Consider the following 21,086-nt stretch of genomic DNA (forward strand, 5'->3'; position numbering starts at 1 on the left):
ACAAACGGGGGGGGGGGGCGCGAGGCACAGGGGGCGCCTGCCACGTGTCTCCCCCGGCGGCACATGGGCCAGTCCAACCCCTCCCTCGCGGGGATCATCGCCGGATCCCGCTCCACTGAGTCATTCTTCTCTCCCTCCCCCAACCCCTTCCTCCAGCTTCTCGCGAGACATCCCCGCAGTAGACGCGATGTCCTTTGGGGAAGCAAAGAGGAGGGGGCAAGGGGAGGCTAGCGCGGTTTGAGAGCTAAGCGCGGCAGCCAATAGGGTGGGCAGAGAGAGTGCATCCAGCCAATGGCAGGCGCGCGGGGGCGGGGCGCGCCGTTGGCTGATTGATCCCAGCTTTGGCGTTGTTCAGTCCGAGCGAGAACATTCTAGAGGTGAGTACGGGGCGGCCATTGCCGGGCTCCCAGCCGCTGCCCCCTCCCCTCCAGCTCCAGCTGCGCCCGCCGCCGCCACGCAGGTGCCGCCGCTAATGATGCCCCCGCCCGCGTGTCTCCCGCAGGTTGTCCGGCGCCGCCGCTGCCCCTGCTGATCCCGCCCGCCCCAGGACGTTCGGACCCGGCGGCTGCGGCGCCCGCCTCCGCCTCTCACCGCCCGCCTATAAGCGCCGCGCCGCCCGGTTCTCCTCACGCACTCGGCTTCGTCGCGGCCCGGGGCGAGCAGCGTTGGGTTTATGTCTTTATTGGACGAAAACGGTGAGTCCCTCCCGGGACGGGGAGGTGAGGGTGGTGCCCGGGGCTGAGGCACGGCGGGGTCTTGCAGAGGGCGGGGGGGGGTGCTGGGGACGTTCTGGGGGTTGGGGGGCAGCAAAAAGCGGCGGGTCAACCCCCACCCCCCGGTCTCCTCCCTGCCCCACGCGACGACTCAAGATGGCGGCGGGGCCGCGCCTCCGCGTGATTAGGGGGGCTGTGGCGCAGTTTCGAGTCCGCAGCGCGGAGGGTGGGATCGCACTAGAACGAGGCTGCGGCCGCTCTTGGACCGCGCATGCGCGCGGGTAATATTTCCCCCCCCCATCTCGGTTTTAGGGCTGACTCAGTGCTTCACTGCTGCTGCATTTATGAGTCATCACTGCTGTGAAGGGGGGAGGGGAGGGAGACGGCCCTCCTGCTTGCGCAGGCTCTGTCCTGTGAGGAGCAGTGCTGCCCCTGCTGTTGTGGGAGGGTGGGCAGCTTCAAGACACAAGCCGTAGTCTAGAAAGGAGGGTGTAGTTTAGAGGCACCATCTTTTTGGACACGTGTTTGGGTCACATGCAGCCTTCTCTAGTCCTTCCCCCCCCTCCCCCCCATCTGCTGGTAAAAGGCTCTCTTGCAGTTCTGCAGTAAATCCAATTTTAATATTATTGGATCTCAAGCAATAGTGTAAAAAGATAGTATTTTGGTAATAACTTTAGGTACTTGGAAAGATATGGCTTTCGTTGTTTGTTTGCTTGTTTTTAATTGGATTTTTTTTCTGGTTGGTGTACTCTAACCATGTCCTGAATAAAAAATTAAGAAAAAATGGGGTAGTGGCAGCATTAGTTACCAAGATGTGTTGATATACCTTGGGGGATTAGTCTCAATTCTACTTCAGAATGTGTAAATTGGATTAGATGTGCACTTTGCTACTGACTTCCACTTGGTGAATTCCAAAGCATTTTTGTGTTTTGTGGTTTGTTTGTTTGTTTTTTAAAACGCCTTTAACTAGCTGGGTACCAAACTACAGTAACAGTAAATCCAGCTCTAGTACCTGCACTTGTCTTCAAAATTGCAGTACGGGAACAGGTCCATTCACTACTGTATAAAATGGAGAGGACAGAGTTAACGATAAAATTATGATTTACATTCCAATTACTTAAAACAGAAATATAAATCACGATCACTTTTTTCATGTTCATGCTTCAGTTACCTTTAATTATTAGTTGCCTGTAGCTGTTCTAATAGTAGCGCTCCTCCCAAGAATACAGGAAAGGGTTGGGCAGGGTACTCCTAATTCCTTTGTTCCTCAGTAAGTTTAGCAGTGGAAAACTACTTAAAGAACTGCTAATGGCTAAATGAGGTTGAAGAGCACTGCTGTAAAAACATGAAGTGCCACAGGAATTTTTGGGGGAGGGACTAAAGTAAACAGTTGGTCTTAAGTGCACAAACCTCTTCCATGATTGCGAAACAACAGACATAATCTGAACTTGAATTTCAGTAAAATTAATCAAGTAATTGTAGACTAGGACCCTGCACTGAACATGCTTTCTATACAATACTGGCAGTCTAAATTGTTCCTTTCATTTAATACTTTCAGAGCTGTTGCGCAGCCATTGGTACCTGTATTGGGGAAACATAGCATACAAGCAAGAACCTTACAGCCTCAGTGGCGAAAATTTTTTCATGTCAGAGACCGAGAACTCTTGCAGTCGTTTATGTCATCCCGTCTTCTCCAGACAGAAGATACCAAAAAACTGCAATCAAAGATCTCTTCATCTTATTGATAAAGCTACTAATAAGACAAAATGTCTGTCAACGTCAACCGCAGTGTTTCAGATCAGTTCTATCGCTACAAAATGCCCCGTCTGATTGCCAAGGTAACATCTTTTTTTTTTTTTTTTAATCTGTAATCTCAGTAACAAGCTCTTACATTAAGTTAACTTGTCATCCCTATTTTAACGTTTAAGAAATGTGAGTTGCAGAGGTGACAAGGTGCACAAGGGTGCCTTTGGTTGGTCGGTGGTATTGCTTCTTGGCCTCTTGAAGGCTCAGATCACAAAGCTTAGATTCTATACTTGTATTCTGGTTAGTGCTACATTACCAAATGTAATCTGAGGAATACTTAAAAAGCTTGTTGGGGAATGGCCATTACACATTTAACTAACTAAGTCTCTACTACTCTTTCTAGGTTGAGGGCAAAGGAAATGGAATAAAGACAGTTATAGTCAACATGGTTGATGTTGCAAAGGCGCTTAATCGGCCTCCAACGTGTAAGTATCTTTGGAGTAATTTTGAAGTCCTTGTATTTGTTTCTCTTTTTGTAAAGTACTTGAAATCATACTGTGTTTTTAAAAAAAAAAAAAGAGGAAGCACTAAGTCATAAATGTCAATAGCAAATGCAAGGTCATAAACCATGGGAGAACTTGTCAGCATAAAATGACTAACATAACGTGATGACTGTGGCTTCTTTCTTTGCATCTCAACATGGCCAAACAGAAGAATCCAGTAATCATAGGTTAAACATCTATTACAGTTTAACTTAATGTCTTAAAGTGTAAAAAAAAATAAAGGGGGGGGGGTTTGTTATGTAAAATTACCATACAGCAGCTTCTTGCTTTTATTATCAAAACTAGTACTGACTCGCACTTTCTATTTGGCACTGCATTCAGACATTCTGTTGGCATAGAAAGCAGGAATTAACTGAATCTCCAACTTGTATGCCCCATATGATCATTCTCTCTCTCTCTCTCTCCTTTTGAAAGATCCTACCAAATTTTTTGGTTGTGAGCTGGGAGCACAGACCCAGTTTGATGTTAAGAATGACCGTTACATTGTCAATGGATCTCATGAGGCGAATAAGCTGCAAGACATGTTGGATGGATTCATTAAAAAATTTGTTCTCTGTCCTGAGTGTGAGAATCCTGAAACTGATCTGGTGGGTACTCTTTGAATAGTGGTTGTAGAACCAAAACCAGCCTGGTCTGAAAAGTTGATATTGCCTTCATGCTCATTACCCTGTGCAAGATTAACTACTTGAGCTTAATGTGTCATACATCAAATACAAATAAAGCCTTAGGAACATGAAGTCTGACTTGAAATACCATGGAGAGTAAACGATGTGAATTTGGGTTTGCAGGCATACCTATGGTTCAGAGTTTGTCTATGCACAAGGAATGAATTAGGAGGGCAAAATGTTACTTAAGCGTAGGGAGGTTGGTGGTTTAATGTGCAAAATATAATTCATACAGAGCTTTAATGTCAAACTTTTTCACTTTGGCAGCATGTCAATACTAAGAAACAAACTATAGGCAACTCTTGCAAAGCCTGTGGCTATCGAGGCATGCTTGACACGAACCATAAACTCTGCACGTTCATTCTCAAAAACCCACCTGGTAAGTGTATTTTTAGCCACTTAATTAGAATTAAGGAATCCAGGTGTTAAGATTTTTGGGGGCCTTTTTTAAAACTTGTCAGTGCCTGACTGCACAGTGTAGAGGAGTTTGTTTCCAATTGGGAATGTTAGGGTTCGTGGTAAAATGAACAAGATAATAAAAATGGCAAGCAATACTATGAGTAAAAAAAAACTATTTCTCTCACCTAAGGTGCTAATTCATGGGTGAAGATGGCAGAAAGCCTTCTAAGCAACTGCCTTGTAGCATCTCCAGACTACTAAAAAGTGCCAAACAGTAGCTTTAATCTGTCCCTTTGTAATACTTAGTCTCCTTTGAAGTGGCTTGTTTGTTTGCTCTGCAAGTAACACTCTGTGGTAGACATCCATGTTGCCTGCTGCAATTTTAAGCTTGCTATAACAAAGAAGTCTAACCTATTCCAGTGGTCTCTGCTGGGTGAGATCATCTTGTTATATAGACTTGGACAACCTGTTTTATTTGCAGGCTGGTGTCACCAGTTTGCTTCCTAAATATTGGGCTGGGTTTCTTGACAGGCTCTCATGACACCACAAATTTTCACCTAGTGGTCATGTTACAGATTGAACAATGTCCCTTAAAGGCAATTTAGCTACCTACAGAGCATTTAGTACTGCAGTAATACTCACACTGCTACAGAAGAATTTCCTTAGTTCTGCTGCTGTCACCTAGTACTATTATCAGACAATCACAGAGATGCCTGCTATTCCTTACCGAAAAACAACCTCGTTTTGTATTGCAACAAACTTCCATGTGCTTCCTGAGATCTGAGAAACCCATGTGCGATTCAAACGCTCCCTCTTCCCCTCGCCTATCAAAGGATAAAGAGCTGAAGAAACTGCTTGTCCAGGGTGTAATAAGTTTGCCATGATTTAATCTATTTTGATAGTGGTTTTTAAATGAGGTATATCATGTAACTACTAATATGCTGCTTCTCTAACCTTGGAACTTTTGAACTCACTTTCTTGAAGAGAGAGCTGTATAATGACAATTGTCACTCCACAGAATAGAATCAAAGAATAGGGGGAGACCTCAAAAGTCACTTGGTCTAACGCCTTACTTAAATGCCCAGATGCTGTTCCTAAAGCACCCCTATCCAGTGGTTATTGGACTTCCACTGTAGTCACTACTTTTCTACTTTTTGGATGTTCAATTCCACGTACAAAGAATTTTTAAAGATGGAAGACTCTAGTTGGAAACTAAAACTATAGAGGCTATTGAAATAAGTCCCTTTTTAATGGGTGACTAGCCATTGACCTAAGTATGAAACTAAATGCATCAAAAAGTACTTGAATATAAAGATACTGGTATCCTGTATACAGCTGATCTATTGTCATCTAGGCTGTTTGACTAGTACTTTTCGGTCATCCATTTCCTGCAAGATCTCAAAATGGACCTTTGGATCTGCATGAGGGTAGATCAAGTTGCCTCTTAAGACTGCCTCATTAAACTGGCTTTTCTAGGGTTCTGAACAAGAAAAACATCTGGCTGTACTCTAACTTTGAATGTAAAGGGGATGTTTAGCTCACTTCTGAACACTGCAAGCAGAGTTCAGTCCTAACGTTGAGATGCTCTCCCTACCCATGATAGGGAGGCCAGTAGTATGATGGAAGGGGCTTGGAATACTGAGTCAAACTCAACTAGAATCTGGTGTGCTTGAATTGGAGCAGGTCTCTTTTTGTGCAGTAAGTAAAGGAAACTAAAGTATTCCATCTCTACTTTAAGAGAGCTGTGATGCTGGCACAGGAAAGAAGGAAAAAGAGAAGAAGAATCGCAAAGGCAAAGATAAAGAGAATGGTTCTGTGTCTAGCAATGAGGCACCACCTGCACCCCCACCACCAGAGGAGATTACTCCTCCACAGTTAGCGGTAAGTAGGCATTCCAAGTTCTAAAGATTGATAATGAAGATGGAGTCTGACTTGAACCAGAACTAGTTTGGGCTCATGTTTACCTTCAGTAGTTGGCTGAAAAGTGCTGGCAATTCAATTTTTTCCTAAATCTTTAACGGCAGAGGACCTGTACTAAACACCAGTAGGGACCTCTGTAAAAGGTCTTGCATAATAACAGTTCCTGTCACCACTTGTGGTGATGCTTCCCTCAAGAATTTTGCTGTGGTGGTCCCATCCACAATTCTGTGGTGTCCAGCTTACTGTATTAGTTTGTGTAGTCTAGGGTTGCAAGTGTACCACAAAGGGTTGTGCCCGGGTCCTACCTGGCTCTCTAGGCTCCCATTCCGTTCCTCCGCTTTTAATTCTTGCCCAAGGGGTGGGGCGGAATAGTTTGCAGAGTGGCAATGCCAGTGAGCCTAGGTGGGGGGCTGCCCACCACTTTAACTAGGCAGTTTCTGTGTAGCAAGTCAGTTGCATGCTGTTGTGGAGTGGCAAAAAAAAAAAATGCCACCAGCTGGAAATGGTTCCATTTATACGTCAAAGATGTTTTGGTAACCTTCTGTGTGAGAAATAATTGGCTCTTTTTTGGGGGATATCTTAGAAATAAAACTAAAGGCAAGTTTAAGGAAGTTTGCAGAAGATTGTCTCTGGGATAGCACTTTTTTACTTGGTGCTAAAAGGGATCAATGTTGTTGCATGAACTCTCATCAGGAAGACGATGATGATGACTGGGGTGAAGACACAACTGAAGAAGCTCAGAGGCGCAGAATGGATGAAATTAGTGATCATGCAAAAAACCTCACTCTTAGTGATGACCTGGAAAGAACAGTGGAAGAGCGAGTCAACATACTATTTGACTTTGTTAAGGTAAAACTCAACATCCAAACTTCCTGATTTTTGTAGTACTACTCTCTTTTTTTCCACCCCCCCCCACCTCCCTTGCTGAAGAGTAGGTGTGTATAGAAGTATCTTGCTAACATCTAAAATAACTGCTGCTTTTCCCTATACAGAAAAAGAAGGAAGAAGGTGTCATTGATGCTTCTGACAAAGACATTATAGCAGAAGCAGAGAGACTGGATGTAAAGGCTATGGGCCCTCTAGTTTTGACTGAAGTCCTCTTTAATGAGAAGATACGGGAACAAATAAAGAAATACAGGCGTCACTTCCTACGTGTAAGTTAGCTTAGCCGAGATTCTAGTTTAAGAATCTATTATCTCTGTATGATGGAACAGAAATGCTTCTTGGACAGTTTGGGCATTTCTGGCCATAGAACTCTGACTAGCTTTCAGAGTATTTGCTTGCAACAAGTAGTATCTTGTGATGGGTAGTAACATCTTGTTCTCTGGCAGAGCTAGATTAAGGCATCTTGTATTGACCTCAAACTAGATAATTTTATTAGTAACTTTTATTCTTGCAAAGAAAGAAACTGACGTAGTTGCCAATGTCCTTCAATTGCAGTTCTGCCACAACAACAAGAAAGCTCAGAGATATCTTCTCCATGGGTTTGAGTGTGTAGTAGCCATGCATCAAGCTCAGCTTATTTCAAAAATTCCCCATATCCTGAAAGAAATGTACGATGCAGATCTTCTGGAGGAAGAGGTCATCCTTAGCTGGGCAGAAAAGGTAAGGCTATAGTATTACCAGCATTGCTAGACAAAACCTGCCTTGTAGCTGTTCAGCTACAATCTTTGCAATTCTCAAACTGCATCCTTCTCCAGAAAAGGAAATGATCAAAGGCAGTGTCCTTGCTGACACTGACTTTCATTACACTTAAGTTCTCTGGAAGCCATTTTAGAGTTCTTCTAAGCTGGAGTTTGAGTGCAAAAGGAGATGGATTGGCAGTTAGAGCTTGATCTAAACTCAAGCAACAGTTGTCCAAGTATGCAGAGTTTCCTCCTTCCGCCTAAGAAAAGGCTGTGAGCTGTGCTGGGAAGGAATAATGACCTTTATTCTTCTCTCCTGTAGGCTTCTAAGAAATATGTCTCTAAAGAGCTTGCCAAAGAGATACGTGTCAAAGCAGAGCCTTTTATTAAATGGCTGAAGGAAGCTGAGGAAGAGTCATCTGGTAACGAAGAGGAGGAGGAAGATGAGAACATTGAGGTATGAATTCTTTCCCATCCTGCCTATAGAGAATACATATATTGCAGCTAGTGAATGTACCTCTTTTTTTGTATTTCTCCACAGGCTCCTATGTCTATACAAAAATTGGAGTGGCTTGTTTAGGTTTAGATCTGTTAGTTTTGGGGCAAACTACAACAGGGGGAACTAAAAGTACTCTTAATTCCAAATCCTCATAGTTCTCTGGTGGTGTGACACTCACTCTTCCTTGGGGAGGGGTAGAGGGTGACAATAATACTAAACTGCTGCACAGAAGCCATGTCGTTTTTAACTGACTGTTTATGGAAACGGCAATAAATAGCCCTAATGCTGAGTACTTTGTCTCAACAGGTAGTATACTCTACAACTGCCAGTGTTCCTAAAGTTGAAACTGTGAAGCCTGCAAATAACAAGGAAGAAGATATTGATATTGATGCCATTTAGTGATGCAGCCCAGCTTCTAGTGAATGATGCAAATGTCTCTGCATTTTCTGCCAGAAGTGCAACATGTATGTGCACAAGCTGAAATGGCTTAACATCATGCTACTCTTTGTACTCAAGTGTGTATCTTTTTACTGTGACTGGTCCTGTGTAACTAAGCCTAATACCAAGGAGTCCACACACAATCAGCAGTGAACTGATGCTAGTTTGCAAGTGGCATGGGTTTTTGGTTGTTTTTTGTTTTTTTTTCTTTCTTTTTTTAACTTGTGTTGGACACGTACTTGGAGCACACTTATAGAGTTGTGGAAATAAAGGATTTGGTTTTGGTCAGTCTTCACTTCATGGCTGTGACCCGTTCATTCCATCTTGAAGTAAGGCCTGCACAACTTTAAAGTGCTTCCGCATGCAGACTCTGAAGTGGAGGTTGTATAGCCTCAAGTTCCTGAAGTAATGACAGTCTTGAAAAAGAAGCAGTGTGTACGCACTAGTCAGCAGCTTTCTTCAATAACTGACAGATGAGGTTGAGAGAGAAAACGGCCCCCTCAGGCAAAAACTGTATTTAGCTAATGTTCTTCAGGTGCAGAGAGACCTTCTTTTTTTTTTTTTTTTTTTTTTTTTTTTTTTTTAAACTCTAAAATGGCACAAAAACCCCTGCCCAAGGCCTGCTAATGTTGGAAACTATTGCCTTCAGATTTGGAGTTCTGACCCTATTCAGGGTCACAAAGTTAACAGCGAGCAAGAATTCTTCCTGTGGTTCAGCTGCTCTTGCAATAACTGTCTTTCTTCTCCTGAGAAGGCAGGCAGTCTTTCATCTAACAAAATAGGGTTAAATTGTTTGGATCTAGTTTTAATTTGCAGGTGTATGAACAGCTTGGGTCTGCAGTTCAGTGAGGGAAGGATCTTGTGTCAGCTGCAGCTAACTGATTATGTACCTACTTCATCCTGTGCAAAGTGAAAGCTTAAACTGCCAATTTTAATCTGGACTGGTAAGAATAGGCAAGATGTTGTTTGTTCCAGGTAGTTCTGTCTATTTGTGCACCTACTGCAAGCAGTCACAGGCAGAAAAGGTAGCTGTGCTGTGATCTATCACGTAATAGTCCATTAGAAATGTAATGGGCTAGAAACATGTGAAACAGCATTTGAGCTAAGTCGTTAAGGGATATAGCTGCTCAAACAGATTTGTTTTTGTTTGAAATCAATGCTTCAGTAAAAAAAACAAAAAACTTGTTCCAGGTATGTTTGGCTAGAACTTGAAGACTGCAAAGGTGTTGCTACCCTGCCTATGTGCTAGACTAGGGAGTACTACTGGAGTCCACTTCATCTACATCTAGGTTTTGTGTGTGTGGTTTTTGTTTTTTTTGTTTTGTTTTTTTTTAAATAGTAAGAGAAGTGGCTTGCCTGCCTTAGAATAGTGAATAGGCAACTTCACTACAGCTGTGGGCTCTATTTTCTTAAGTGTGCACTCATTGTGTATATCTGAGAAATAAGCAAAATGGCTTTCCAATGTCCAGGATGTGCTTTTATAGCAATACAATTAGGCATAGCATGACAGTGGAACAGATTATGTGAACTTGAGAATTGTACCTTTTTTTTTTGGATGGGAATGCTATATTAAGCACTGATGAGAGACTAGTGGGGGTTTTTTTAGTATGAGTTAGTAATGGAGTTGCATTCCTATATATTTCCCCAATGTGGATGTCACAGCAGTTGCCTCTTAGAAATAAATTCTTTACACACTGAAGAATAAATGGTGTAAACTAATGTACTGTGGGCCTGGGCACTGTTATTTCTTGCACATACTTCCAGTAGAGGTCAAAAGTAAAAATTAAATGGTCATTGGCTCTACAAACTTGTCCTGACAAGTAGTCAAGAGTCTTATATTTTAAAAAAAATTGGGTTGTAACCAGTTACTTCCTGGGCTATGACCATGTAGAAGGTAGCACAAGTTGAATAGTGGAAATGTAAAGCATGCTACAGTAAAAGCCACATTAACTGGCATGCTAGTTGATGGAGCAAAAAGGAAACCAGAAGTGGGACTTCCAGTTCTGTCAAATGCCATAGTCCAGGGGAAAGCAGCCTCCATAGAGCCCCCCTTCCCTTTCCCCAGGTAGCCAGACAGACACCAGGCAAGGGGCAGCATGATTTTAATCTGAGATGTAGATGCAGCAGGAGGGGTATCTGCCCCACCAGGCAAAGATGCCTCTGGGATAACCACGTTTAGTTATCCAGCATCCCCACTTCCCATGGGTGCTGGATAACGCAGCTCTTCCTGTACATATCTGTGATACCCTTTTGGACTTCAGTAGGCAGACAGTGAGTGAGCATTATTTCCCTATGGCTTTTAGATCTTAACAGAATGAAGAACTAGATAAGGAGAACTACCAATTAAGTAAAATGAGAGTATAGCTACACATTTTGCTTGTAACAGGAGACATTGAAGCTAGTTCTGTAAGCATAAAGTCTTAGTAAATGACCGTAGGCAAAAAAAATTAGTCAAACTGCAGGGCTTTTATCACTTACTTCAGTATGCCCATTTTAATCTCTGAAGTGTATAACTTTATAGGTGGTAAATCTCCTTTACTTTTAGTCCTATTTCATAGGAAGTATCTTGGTTTTGCATTACTATACGTGCTGTTGTGATATTACACCATGATGTATAGCTGAAGCTTGCAGGAAAGTTCTCTACATGCATTCTTCTCTGGATTTGAGATAAAGTCTAGCTTAACATGAAAAACTTGGCATTCCTACTACATCACTATCCAGGGCCACTCTGGAGGTAGAAGCATTGTACTGGGAGAGGTGGGGTGAGGAGCCTGGGTAGAATGCCATGCTTCCTGCAGCCATGTAACTTCTGGGACAAACTAGTACCTGTGCAGCATGATGAGTCTTTACAAGGCGCTCTGTAAGCACATCTGCAAGAAGCACCTGACCCTGTGTTTAAGGCACCAGTGTTCCTTCCATGTTATTTCCGAAGTATTTAAGATGCTGACTCCCTGCAGTGACACACCAGGGTTCCTGTCCCCTGAGAACACAATCTCCTCAACTGTAGATGCACACAACCCTGTTTAAAATCTTAACCTACTATCATCTGTGGAACAGATTAGGTTTGTATTTCTACCTTTTCTGTACCACACAGTTCTGTAGTTATGTGAATACAAAATGGTTACTCTCCATTCCTGTGTATGTCCAGTCAAAAATACTCAAATGCGAACATAAGGAAATGTGTGATGTCTCAACTAAAGAATTCACTTGTTTTGCTATGTAGAGGCCTTGAAAACAGTCAGCAGGACAGCTCACACCTACCAGAACCACTTGCAGCAGATATTTTGTGAACTCCAGTAAGCACGATTACTTGATTTTTAGATGTTTTAGGTTCTCTGTAATAAGGTCTAGGAACATTTTTTTTCCTTTTTAAAAAAGAAACCAAGCTGAGATCCTTGGATCCAGTTCTGCAGTTTTGGGCCCCACAGAGTCATGCCCATCAAACTCACCATTGTTAAATCTTGCATAATGCAACAACGACCCTAAAGTTACTATGTAAAAGAGTAGTGACTTGATAAGAGCACTTGAACAGGAAGATGAAGTCTGACACCCAGATACTCACTGCTTCGTCCTCTTTCGTCCTTTGTGCTTCAGGCTTAATGCCCAGCCCTTACCACTTGTGCATCTGTACTTCTAAAAAGTGGCTTGAGCTGCAGGTCTTGAAAATCTGCTTTTAAGTTTAACTCCATGCTCACTCAGCTGGTTAGATTATGACTGGTCTTGCAGCACAACTGCCTCCTTTCCACCCCTGGAAAGATGTAGAGCTCCACAAATGTAATAATCAAAACTATCCACAGAAGTTTGATTCCCCTGGGACAAGAAGCAGCGGTGTGCCTTGTGCAGCTGCTGCTTGTCCCTGGGGAACTCATATGCCACATGGCCTCAGGCGTGCAGCAGGTTACCCCAGGTTGTGTAGGGGAGGGAACAGCTGGCACTGGGCTGGCCCCAGCAGCCTCATCTGGGGGCCTGGAACAGTGGTAATCCTGCCACTAGAGCATAGCTCTGGCCAGCCAAGATCTGATTTTAGGCAGCACATGCTGCCCCCATATGTACCACCACTCTTTTTTTTTGTTTTTTTCTTTTTTTGCAGGGGGGTGGGGGGGCACGGGGATTTGACCCTGAGATTGCCTGGGGTCAACAACTCCGCTCCCCACACCCCATACTGTTACTTCACAGCATGGGGAACAGAATATGTGGCATTGCAAATGTGTTTGGCACTTGCATACTACATGGCTGCGCTCATTTGGATGCAACCAGAGTGCAAAACCCATAACAAAACAGGGAGTGCAAAGGAGTTTGAATGTAAACTGTGAGGAACAGGGATTCTGACTGTTACATTAATTGCACAGAGACCAAACAGAGCCTCTTTCTGCATTTCAGTCAGGAAAAATTAAATTGATGTGAAGGGCAAAGTTCGGATTCTGTTTCCTATTTACAAAGTTGGTGCTTTCCCTAGCACTTTTCCTTCCAAAAGGAACTCCAAAAGGGCAGGATAGACTTCAGAGACGTCAGTTCTTCCACTGCTGAATTCTAGCCAGAGGAGTGAAATTAGTCATTCTCCACCAGCATCCTTCATACTGGACTTAGGAGGGAATGGGAAGGCAGCGTGAATTGGAGAGAGTGTTATGGAGATTTTGAATTGGGACTGAAAGAAGTTTTGGAGTGTCATAGCCATGATGGTCCATGCCAGTGTGCAAGGACAATTTCTGATTTACAACATACTGGATTATATTTAAAATTTATTTCTTCAGGGAAACCACTTTCCAGTTCCTGCTATCTTGCTTTGATGCATCCCTTGCATCTCGAAAGGGTTTTTTTCCCCTCCTATAAGGGAAGCGAGGCAAGGCTTTCAAGTAACATCCACTAATGCTGTGCAGAAAGTCTCAATAGTCTAGAAGTAGCAGCTTTAATTCCTTTGGGCCTTTCAAGGAGTTGCCCTGTTTCCAGCTGCTGAGCATACAGTCCCTCAGAGCATGGTCTGTTAGCACTAATGAGCAATCCACCTATGGGCTCGCTCTGCCTGGTGGGAAAGGAGTTTGGAAACAAAATCGAAAAGGTTAGATTGCAGTCTTCTCAAAGCAGCTGCAGGAGAGCTGTCAGAGAGCCAGTGGCCTTTGCCTGTGACTGCTTCTGCTACAAGGCTTCTTTAACTTAGGACCAGAAGTGAAACTGAAGAGAGACACACAGGTGGTGAGTAGGACCCAGGGAGAGGACAGTCTCTCTCCCCTTTACAGTGCTTCAGGAAACCAAGCCATGCACAGGCTGGCATGTGAAGCCAGCGTACTGCTGTGGCAGATCCAGTTTGTATCAGAGACCCAGACAACATCATAAATAATAAAGCATTTATATCATTCATAATTGATCCCCTGCCACAGAAGCCTTGCAGTTGTGAACTCTACAGTTACCATCTGTGGTTTTGCATAAAAGGATACTTAATGTTGTTTGTGGGGGGGTAAGTTTCCCACAAAATTCTCCTCCAAAAGCTGCAGCATTCAGCACGAGCCCTTGTCACTCAGATCTGCTGGAAGTGCATGAGCTCCCTGCTTTCCTACTCTTCCCTCCAGCTGCTTCACCTTAGTGGAGTTGTGCTGCTGGGGCTTCATGCACTCAGCCATCTCTCTTCCCTCACATGCCAATGGGAGGGCTTCACATGCATTCTTATCCTCGGTTTGCATTGCAGAATTTCTGGCAGTCAAACTGGAGGGAAGAGATGATCTTCAAACCCGTGCAGGGTCCTTCATCTGGTGGTGTTATAAATACTGCTAGCTCAGTCGGAGCAGGGATGGGATGGGATATTGTGATGCACGGGGATCCTTGGGGAATAAACTGCCTTTGCCCCCCTTTTAGGGGGCTAGGTTGCTATTTGGTGTAATTCAGCAAAGCTGCGCTGAAGTCAGTGGTCTCTGCCTATTTGCTGAGCTGAGGATCTGGCTCAAGAACTTCAGCAGCAGGTTTCTGCTTGAAGCCAATTAGGATCATAGGAAAGTAGGGCTGGAAGGGATCTCATGAAATCATCTGGTCCAGCTCCCTGTTTAGGCCAAGATCATCCTTAACTGAACCATCTAACCTGCCCTTGAAAATGTCTGGGGATGGAGTTTTCACAACTTTTTAGGCAGCCTGTCCCAGTGCTTGACTAAAGTTTTTCCTAACCCCAAACCTAAATTTCCTTCTGCCGCAGTTGAGCAGAGTTGCCGCTCTGCTCTGACCCTTGACCCCCATAAACCCTAGCTCTGCCCTCCCCGAAAACAGAAAGACTGCAAAAGTTCAGAGGAGTTTAGGTAGGGGGTCACATATCCAAAGCTTCACCCAGAACTCCACTTGTTTCCAGGCCACTTCACTGACTGGGTAGCAATAAACTGCAGGGTGCTTGGTAAAGACTACATAGGTGCTGGGAGGGAGGGGAAAGTTATAGGAACAGATTAGAAGAATCAGGTCTGCATTTCTGACTGAAGTGGGGATGCCTCCAAACCACTGAAAGGTGCAAACACCCCTATTAGAAAGAGCCCACTGACTGAGCCCACCATGTCACAACCCCTATGCGACAGGGCAAGACTAAGTAAGGCAGTATATAAAAAAAAAAACAGGGACAGATTACTGACACAAAACCATAGCCTCACAGACATTTACAACCAGAAAAAATACACAAAAAGGTCCTGCATAAACCATCTTGGCCTGGCCCTCAGATGCATCAGCAGAGGTGTAATGGGTCTTTCCCATCCATCCATCCCATGCCAATTGCTCCCACATGCGAGCACCTTGCATTTAGTACAGTGCATGTATGCAGCCAGTGATAAACAGCTGCATTTCAGAACTGCTCATCTGAACACTGGGGGAGTCCCTGTTCCCCTGAGCACTGCCAGGAGTGACCAGGAATAACGGTCACAAGCTGGCAGAGGGTAGATTCAGGCTAGACATCAGGAGGCGCTACTTCACGGTCAGGGCGGCTAGGATCTGAAACCAACTTCCAAGAGAAGTGGTGCTGGCTCCTACCCTGGGGGTCTTTAAGAGGAGGCTGGACGAACACTTTCCTGGGGCTGTTCGACCCCAGTACTCTTTCCTGCCATGGCAGGGGGTCGGACTTGATGACCTGCTCAGGTCCCTTCTGGCCCTACAAATTATGAAACTATGAGGGTATTGATTCCTAATCATGTATCCATTAGCCAGTGAAGTTCATCTCCATGTTTTTTGTAATTACCCTTCAGGTATTTCAAGATTGGTATCAAATCCACCCCCCCAATCTGGTCTTCTCTAAACTAAACAGTTCTAGTTCTTTCAGACTTTCTCCATCTGTCTTGCTTCCCAGGCCTCTAGTAAGAGACTGTCAGAGACCAACAAAAATTTCCAGTCTATCCACATCTTTCTTGAAGTGTGGGGCATGATACTACAGATGAGGCCTCACTAATGCCAAATAGAGTGGAAGAATCAGTTCCCTGGCTTTGCAAGAGAGGCTCCTGTTAATACAACCCAGGACCCTGTTGGCTTCTTTGCAACAAGAGCAAATCCGTTGATTTTTCAGAGCCCTGTGATATGGTAAAGTGTGGCTAATACTCAGCTCTCCTACAGCCCGAGTCTGTTTTCCTCAAATACTGGAGTCCCTGTGACTAGATCTGCACCCTCTCCAGATAAATACAGTGATTTGCAGTCTAGTTATCACCTTCTCCTTCAGGCCCATTTGTGCATAGTTTCCCCACTGCCTCCTCTCCTAGACTAATTAGATGATTTCACTGTGGCCTCCCTGTTGACAGCAATAAATTTGGGCTCTCCCTTCTGCTTATATCTTCAGGAAAGATAGAAAGCTTTGACTCAAAAGGTTCCTCAAGTCTTTGTAATTTACCGCTGCTGTACGATCGAGTCATGAATAAATCTTCAAAAGGCCAGGCAGTATTCAGAGTCCACATGCCTGAAGCTTCAAAGGAACATCTGTCAGCTGGAGAGGAAATCCTAGCCATGCAAGGAGCACCCCCATTCCTGAGCAGCATACGTGTGAAAGTGCCTGGCACAAGGACTCTCCCTCCCCACATCCTCCAGCAGCTTTGCTTTCTAGATCCTGAACTCCTGCCCAGCCCAGCAACCTGGGGCTTTCAATGCATCTTGACAAACATCCAGCTGTAGTCCCTTATCCAGAACAACAGGGAGCTTCTCAGCTGACAGGTTTGCCTGGGAGCATGTGGCAGCAGCAGACATAGGTGCAAAAAGCTGGCAGGTTTGTATTATGGCTTGAAATCCTGGTTGTAGTAGAATATAGGAGCAGCAAGTTGCTATTGTTATTGCTGAGAGCCAGGGTTGCTAACTGTCCAAAAATCTGTGGACACTCTTTAAAAGCCAGGCCTAAAAAGAGCGTTCTTTAAAATCCATAAGAAAAAGTAGCCATCTGTAAAACCAGGCAGCCACTGGAGTTTCAGGCAAGCTCATGTTCAAAAACAAGCTGGAAGCAAGTGTTGAAGCAGCACCACCTAGGATCCTCGCAGGGGCACGGCACCTTGAAGGGAGCTTGTTTTAGGGATTTGTGGCTCACTGGTAGCTCCCTGCCTCCCCTTCCAAGCCATGTGCTCTTGCTGCTACTGCTGTGTCCCCTTTGCTGGTAACAGTGCTCATCTCACAGGTAGGCAGACAGTGGTCCTTGGTTGGGGGTCCTTGCTGGGACAAGGGGACAGGGCCGGTGGAGAGCAGCATGGGCTGGGATGCAGTTAGGTGTGTCAGGGTGTGAGGTGAGTAGGTGGGCATCTGGGGTGGGGGGCAGCAGGGTGCAAAAATAGTTTGCAACCAGGGTGCTGTGAGCCCCTTTCAGGGGTGCTGTAACATGTGCAGCCATGGATGCCTCTGGTGAGCCAGATGGGGAAACAGCTGTGACTGTGACCGCACATGCTCTAGGCAGGGAGGGGCTTTTTCACACCTCTCTGTTTCCAGGCAAAGCATGCGGGCTTGGATCAGGAAGGGCTATGGCAAAAGCCTGTGCTCCAGCCACAGCCCTTGCACTGCTACTAGCAATGTAGCCAGGAGAGATAAAAGAGGAGTAGGATTACCCTCTCTTCCCCTGCCCCTGCTGTGCAGCAGCGGGTGTTTGTGCCTGAAAACTTGCAAAAAACAATTTTTCCAACTATTTAGTTTGTCTGATAAAAGATATCATATCTACTCAAAGAACCTTGTCTGCCTGTGTCCTTAAACCAACACGGCTACACTCAACAACCCTAAAGCCAAATTAAGGCTTTTACAGGCCCAATCTGTAAGAAGGTTAAGACAGTAGACAATGAACAAGGGTGAGAGCCTGCAGCTAAGACTATGCCCAGCTCCCCCACCCATCTTCTCCTATGCTCAGCCCAACCCCCTTCCCACTCCTTCACCCATCCCCCTTTCCTTGCCCAAGACACCGAAATAGCTGGATAGGCATCTGAGATATTGGGTTACTCCTTGGGCTTATTTACATGTATTATTAATACAAAGCAATAAACTCTGGTGCTTATTGCACTGGGTCTGGGAAGGGGGAGTTAATTGCTCCCAAATGTGCCATTTGAACATGTGCCTGGGGCCCTGGGGGTCAGTCTGCTAGCCTGGGGCTGCTCCTGCCCAGCTCAACATGCTGCAGAGGGACTGGCTGGGGCACAAGGGTGTTCCTGTGCAGGGCTAGCCAGCAGGTAGCCCCTGCACTGAAGCACCCTCGTGCCCCAGCCAGCTGTGCCAGCATCTACAGGTGCATTGCTGTGGAATAAAAAAATCCAGAGAAGGATAGTTCTTGTAGTTACTCCTGCCTAATAGCCCTGCACAGGTAGATGTGCTATGTTTACTGCAAAGCTAATTAATTAGTCTACTTAGTAAATATCTTGTGTAGGTGTTCCCCTTGATTTGGTATTTTCCCTTGAAGTGGTATCAGCCCTGCCAATAGTTTTTAGTTTCTCCCTCCTTTTGTTATATCTGTGACAGCAAATGGATACTGGATGAAGTCCTAAACATAAATTCTGATCAAATCTTGCTGAATGAGGCTAGTCATTCTCAACTGGGATGTCTCAAAATTCAGAATTTATGGAGGGATTCCTTGAGTCTGAAAAGGTTGAGTGTCACTGGTATAAAACAGTTGCAGCTGTCACATAGGGCTGACAACCCAAGATTTGATTTGATTTTTTACTAAAAGTATGTGTCAGTAGAAAGTTTGCAGATGGTCAGTAAAAAAAAAAAATACTTGGGTTGGCAACCTTGCTGAGAGCTAACCAGGAAGCAGTGCTCTGCTGTGCTTGGCACACTACTCGCACATCATATAAAAGGAAAGCCCTTGCCCCAACTAGAGTTGACACCTATGAAGAAGCAATAGGTGGAGATAGGCAGGCAGGGGAAAGAACAAGGTGGCAGTGGAATGAGAAGAACAGGTACAAGTACAAGTCAGATTGATGAGTGGGGTCTTTCGTTACAAGTATAAAGCCCGTCTTCCCTAGGTGCACTGTATAGCAATGATAGCCCATGCTTTTACAACATCTTCTATCCAGAGGTATCCCAGCGCTTTCCAAACATAGCCAGCCCCTGAGGGGGGGGAAGTGTTAGGTGAAGTTTTGAAGGGGAAATTCTCGAGCTGTAATTTATTAAATAATTCTCTATCCTGTGGGTTGAAAGGTGCTATGGCCCAGATACTTCGTCTGATTTCAGTTCCCTTTGAAGACATGGGTCTACATGAATGGACACTGTTCTCTCACAGCTGAGGAGGTGACAAAGAGTAACATCATTAATGACAACCAGTCATCAAGGTGATTCCATAATTAACCTGTGCTTTTCTTGCACAGCTGTCACACCATGATGAGGAAAGATCATAGCTCATCTGTAATGACAGTAAAGCAAACTGACATGGATGAAAGGACAGATGGACCAAAAGTGTCTCACTAAGTAGACCCTAATTACCCCAAAGGACCAGATAGACCAGTGCTTAGAATTGTCTCTGCAGCGACACGGGTAGACTATGAGAGCAGGAAACAGAAAGCCTAGAAAGAATGACAGTAAAAAGGGATGGAGCGTTGTAGCCATGAAGAAGGGCACTTTGTGTCTGAAAACTTCTCCAACATCGGTCCCAGTGAGTCAGCTGGTCCAGTAAAAGATATGACCAAAAAAAGAGGGGCAGTGTGATCATAATGCACCTTGATGGACTAAACCCTTGCTAACATGCCTGCCTCTGAGCCTTATAAGTCTCACTGAAGCCAGGGGGTTACTCCAAAGCAAAAAGAGCCTGAAGGGGCCAAATTGTACTGTTGCTGTTTCCTCTGTATATAGCCCTTGAACCCATGCCAGGCGGGAGGTGTCACCTGCTCCATTCTGATCTGTAAGAAGGTGAGGAGTCATTTTGGTGCTAACGAGATGCACAAAAGTGAGGTGAGGCTACATGGGTGTAGAACAGAACCAGGCTTTCGGTGTGTCATTTCTTTAACCAGTGTGTTGACACCATCTTTCTAGTATCACTTCCTGGCTCCAGATGAGTTAATCTGGTTTGCCTCCGGTGAGGACGTAGTTCCAGTGCTCGGCTGAAGCTCTCTTTGAAGTTGGTGGGAGCTGCAGGGCCTTAATCTCTCTGGAAAACCAGACCTTGGATATCTCGAGATTGGCACCAAAAACAAAGCTGACAAGACCACTCTTTGAAAATGGGGTTGTGAACTACTTTGTGCCTTAGTTTATCTATTAGTACAGGGATGCTCGACCCCTGGGCTGTGGGTCAAATGCAACCCCAGGACCAATGGCATCCAGCCTGCAGCGCTCTCCATTGGTCAGGAAATGTGGTGATGGGGGGGAGCAGTAGCAATTAACAGGGCCATTCCTCCCCCGGTGCCAAAGACCTGCAGGGCCAGATCAGGGCTGGGCCAGGCCAGAATGAAGGGATAAGCGGAAAAGCCAAAAATGAAACATCTCCGTTCTATGGAAGTTGGCAAGGACTCCTCCAAGTGCCTCAAAGTTAGCATGTCTAGTACCTCCTGTGAAGATACTGAGGCTGTTTAGTACCTTAGCAATGGCAAATAAAACAAATGAAATAGCTTCGCTTTGGGTATCTGTGAAGCCTGGACCTTGCCAGACAGATCTGCACACGTTGCTGAGCTGATTCTTCTGGCTTGAGTTGGGAATTTTCTGTTAAACATTTCACCTAGTATCTGCAGTGTTAGATGTAACTAGGTGAAATGTGGGGGCAGAGAAGGGAAAAGTCAGATTGATGGAGGTAGCATTTTCTTTTGTACTTCATACACAGTATTTTTTATTTGCGGGGGGGGAAGATAAATTTTCAGGCTCACTATTTTTCCCTCATCTCAGCCAGAATTAAGTAGATCCCTACTTTTAATGTGTGAGAAACATTTGGGAATAAAGCCTCTAGGCTTGGAAATTGCTCCTTGTATAGCTGCCACAGAAAAGCATTGAACAGGGGCTGGAGTCTGTGATTCAGGCTGGGGGGGAATATGGCTTTAGACGCTCTTCTGTCTCCAGCTCCTGTTCCTGCTTGAGCACATTCACATTCTAGGTCACCCATGAAAATGCATTGGATGGTGCCACCCATTTCTGCA

The 21,086-nt window shown here is 44.9% G+C and overlaps 1 protein-coding gene and 1 non-coding gene across 4 annotated transcripts; both read left to right on the forward strand.

The window, feature by feature from the left end:
* The first annotated feature begins 227 nt into the window (after positions 1 to 227).
* On the forward strand, positions 228 to 8,863 carry EIF5 (eukaryotic translation initiation factor 5). Of its 3 annotated transcripts, XM_090034093.1 has the most exons (12): positions 228 to 377; positions 503 to 695; positions 2,272 to 2,551; positions 2,863 to 2,944; positions 3,437 to 3,609; positions 3,955 to 4,066; positions 5,825 to 5,967; positions 6,700 to 6,855; positions 6,999 to 7,160; positions 7,447 to 7,611; positions 7,954 to 8,088; positions 8,437 to 8,863. In XM_090034093.1, the coding sequence occupies exons 3-12, from the start codon at positions 2,480 to 2,482 to the stop codon at positions 8,527 to 8,529; spliced, it is 1,293 nt and encodes a 430-aa protein (XP_089890219.1). In that variant the 5' UTR covers positions 228 to 377; positions 503 to 695; positions 2,272 to 2,479; the 3' UTR covers positions 8,530 to 8,863. The 3 variants fall into 3 exon arrangements, with proteins under 3 accessions (XP_089890219.1, XP_089890218.1, XP_089890220.1); XM_090034092.1 differs by lacking the exon at positions 228 to 377 and having other exon boundaries at positions 384 to 695; XM_090034094.1 differs by lacking the exon at positions 228 to 377 and having other exon boundaries at positions 384 to 695; positions 2,411 to 2,551.
* LOC149872240 (small nucleolar RNA SNORA28) lies at positions 4,426 to 4,552 on the forward strand. Its single transcript, XR_016440903.1, has one exon. It is a non-coding gene; the product is annotated as a small nucleolar RNA SNORA28 (small nucleolar RNA).
* Positions 8,864 to 21,086: the final 12,223 nt, after the last annotated feature.

This window comes from Crocodylus siamensis, chromosome 2 (assembly GCF_052110815.1).
Source record: "Crocodylus siamensis isolate JL-2025a chromosome 2, ASM5211081v1, whole genome shotgun sequence".
Classification (NCBI taxonomy): Eukaryota; Metazoa; Chordata; order Crocodylia; family Crocodylidae; genus Crocodylus; species Crocodylus siamensis.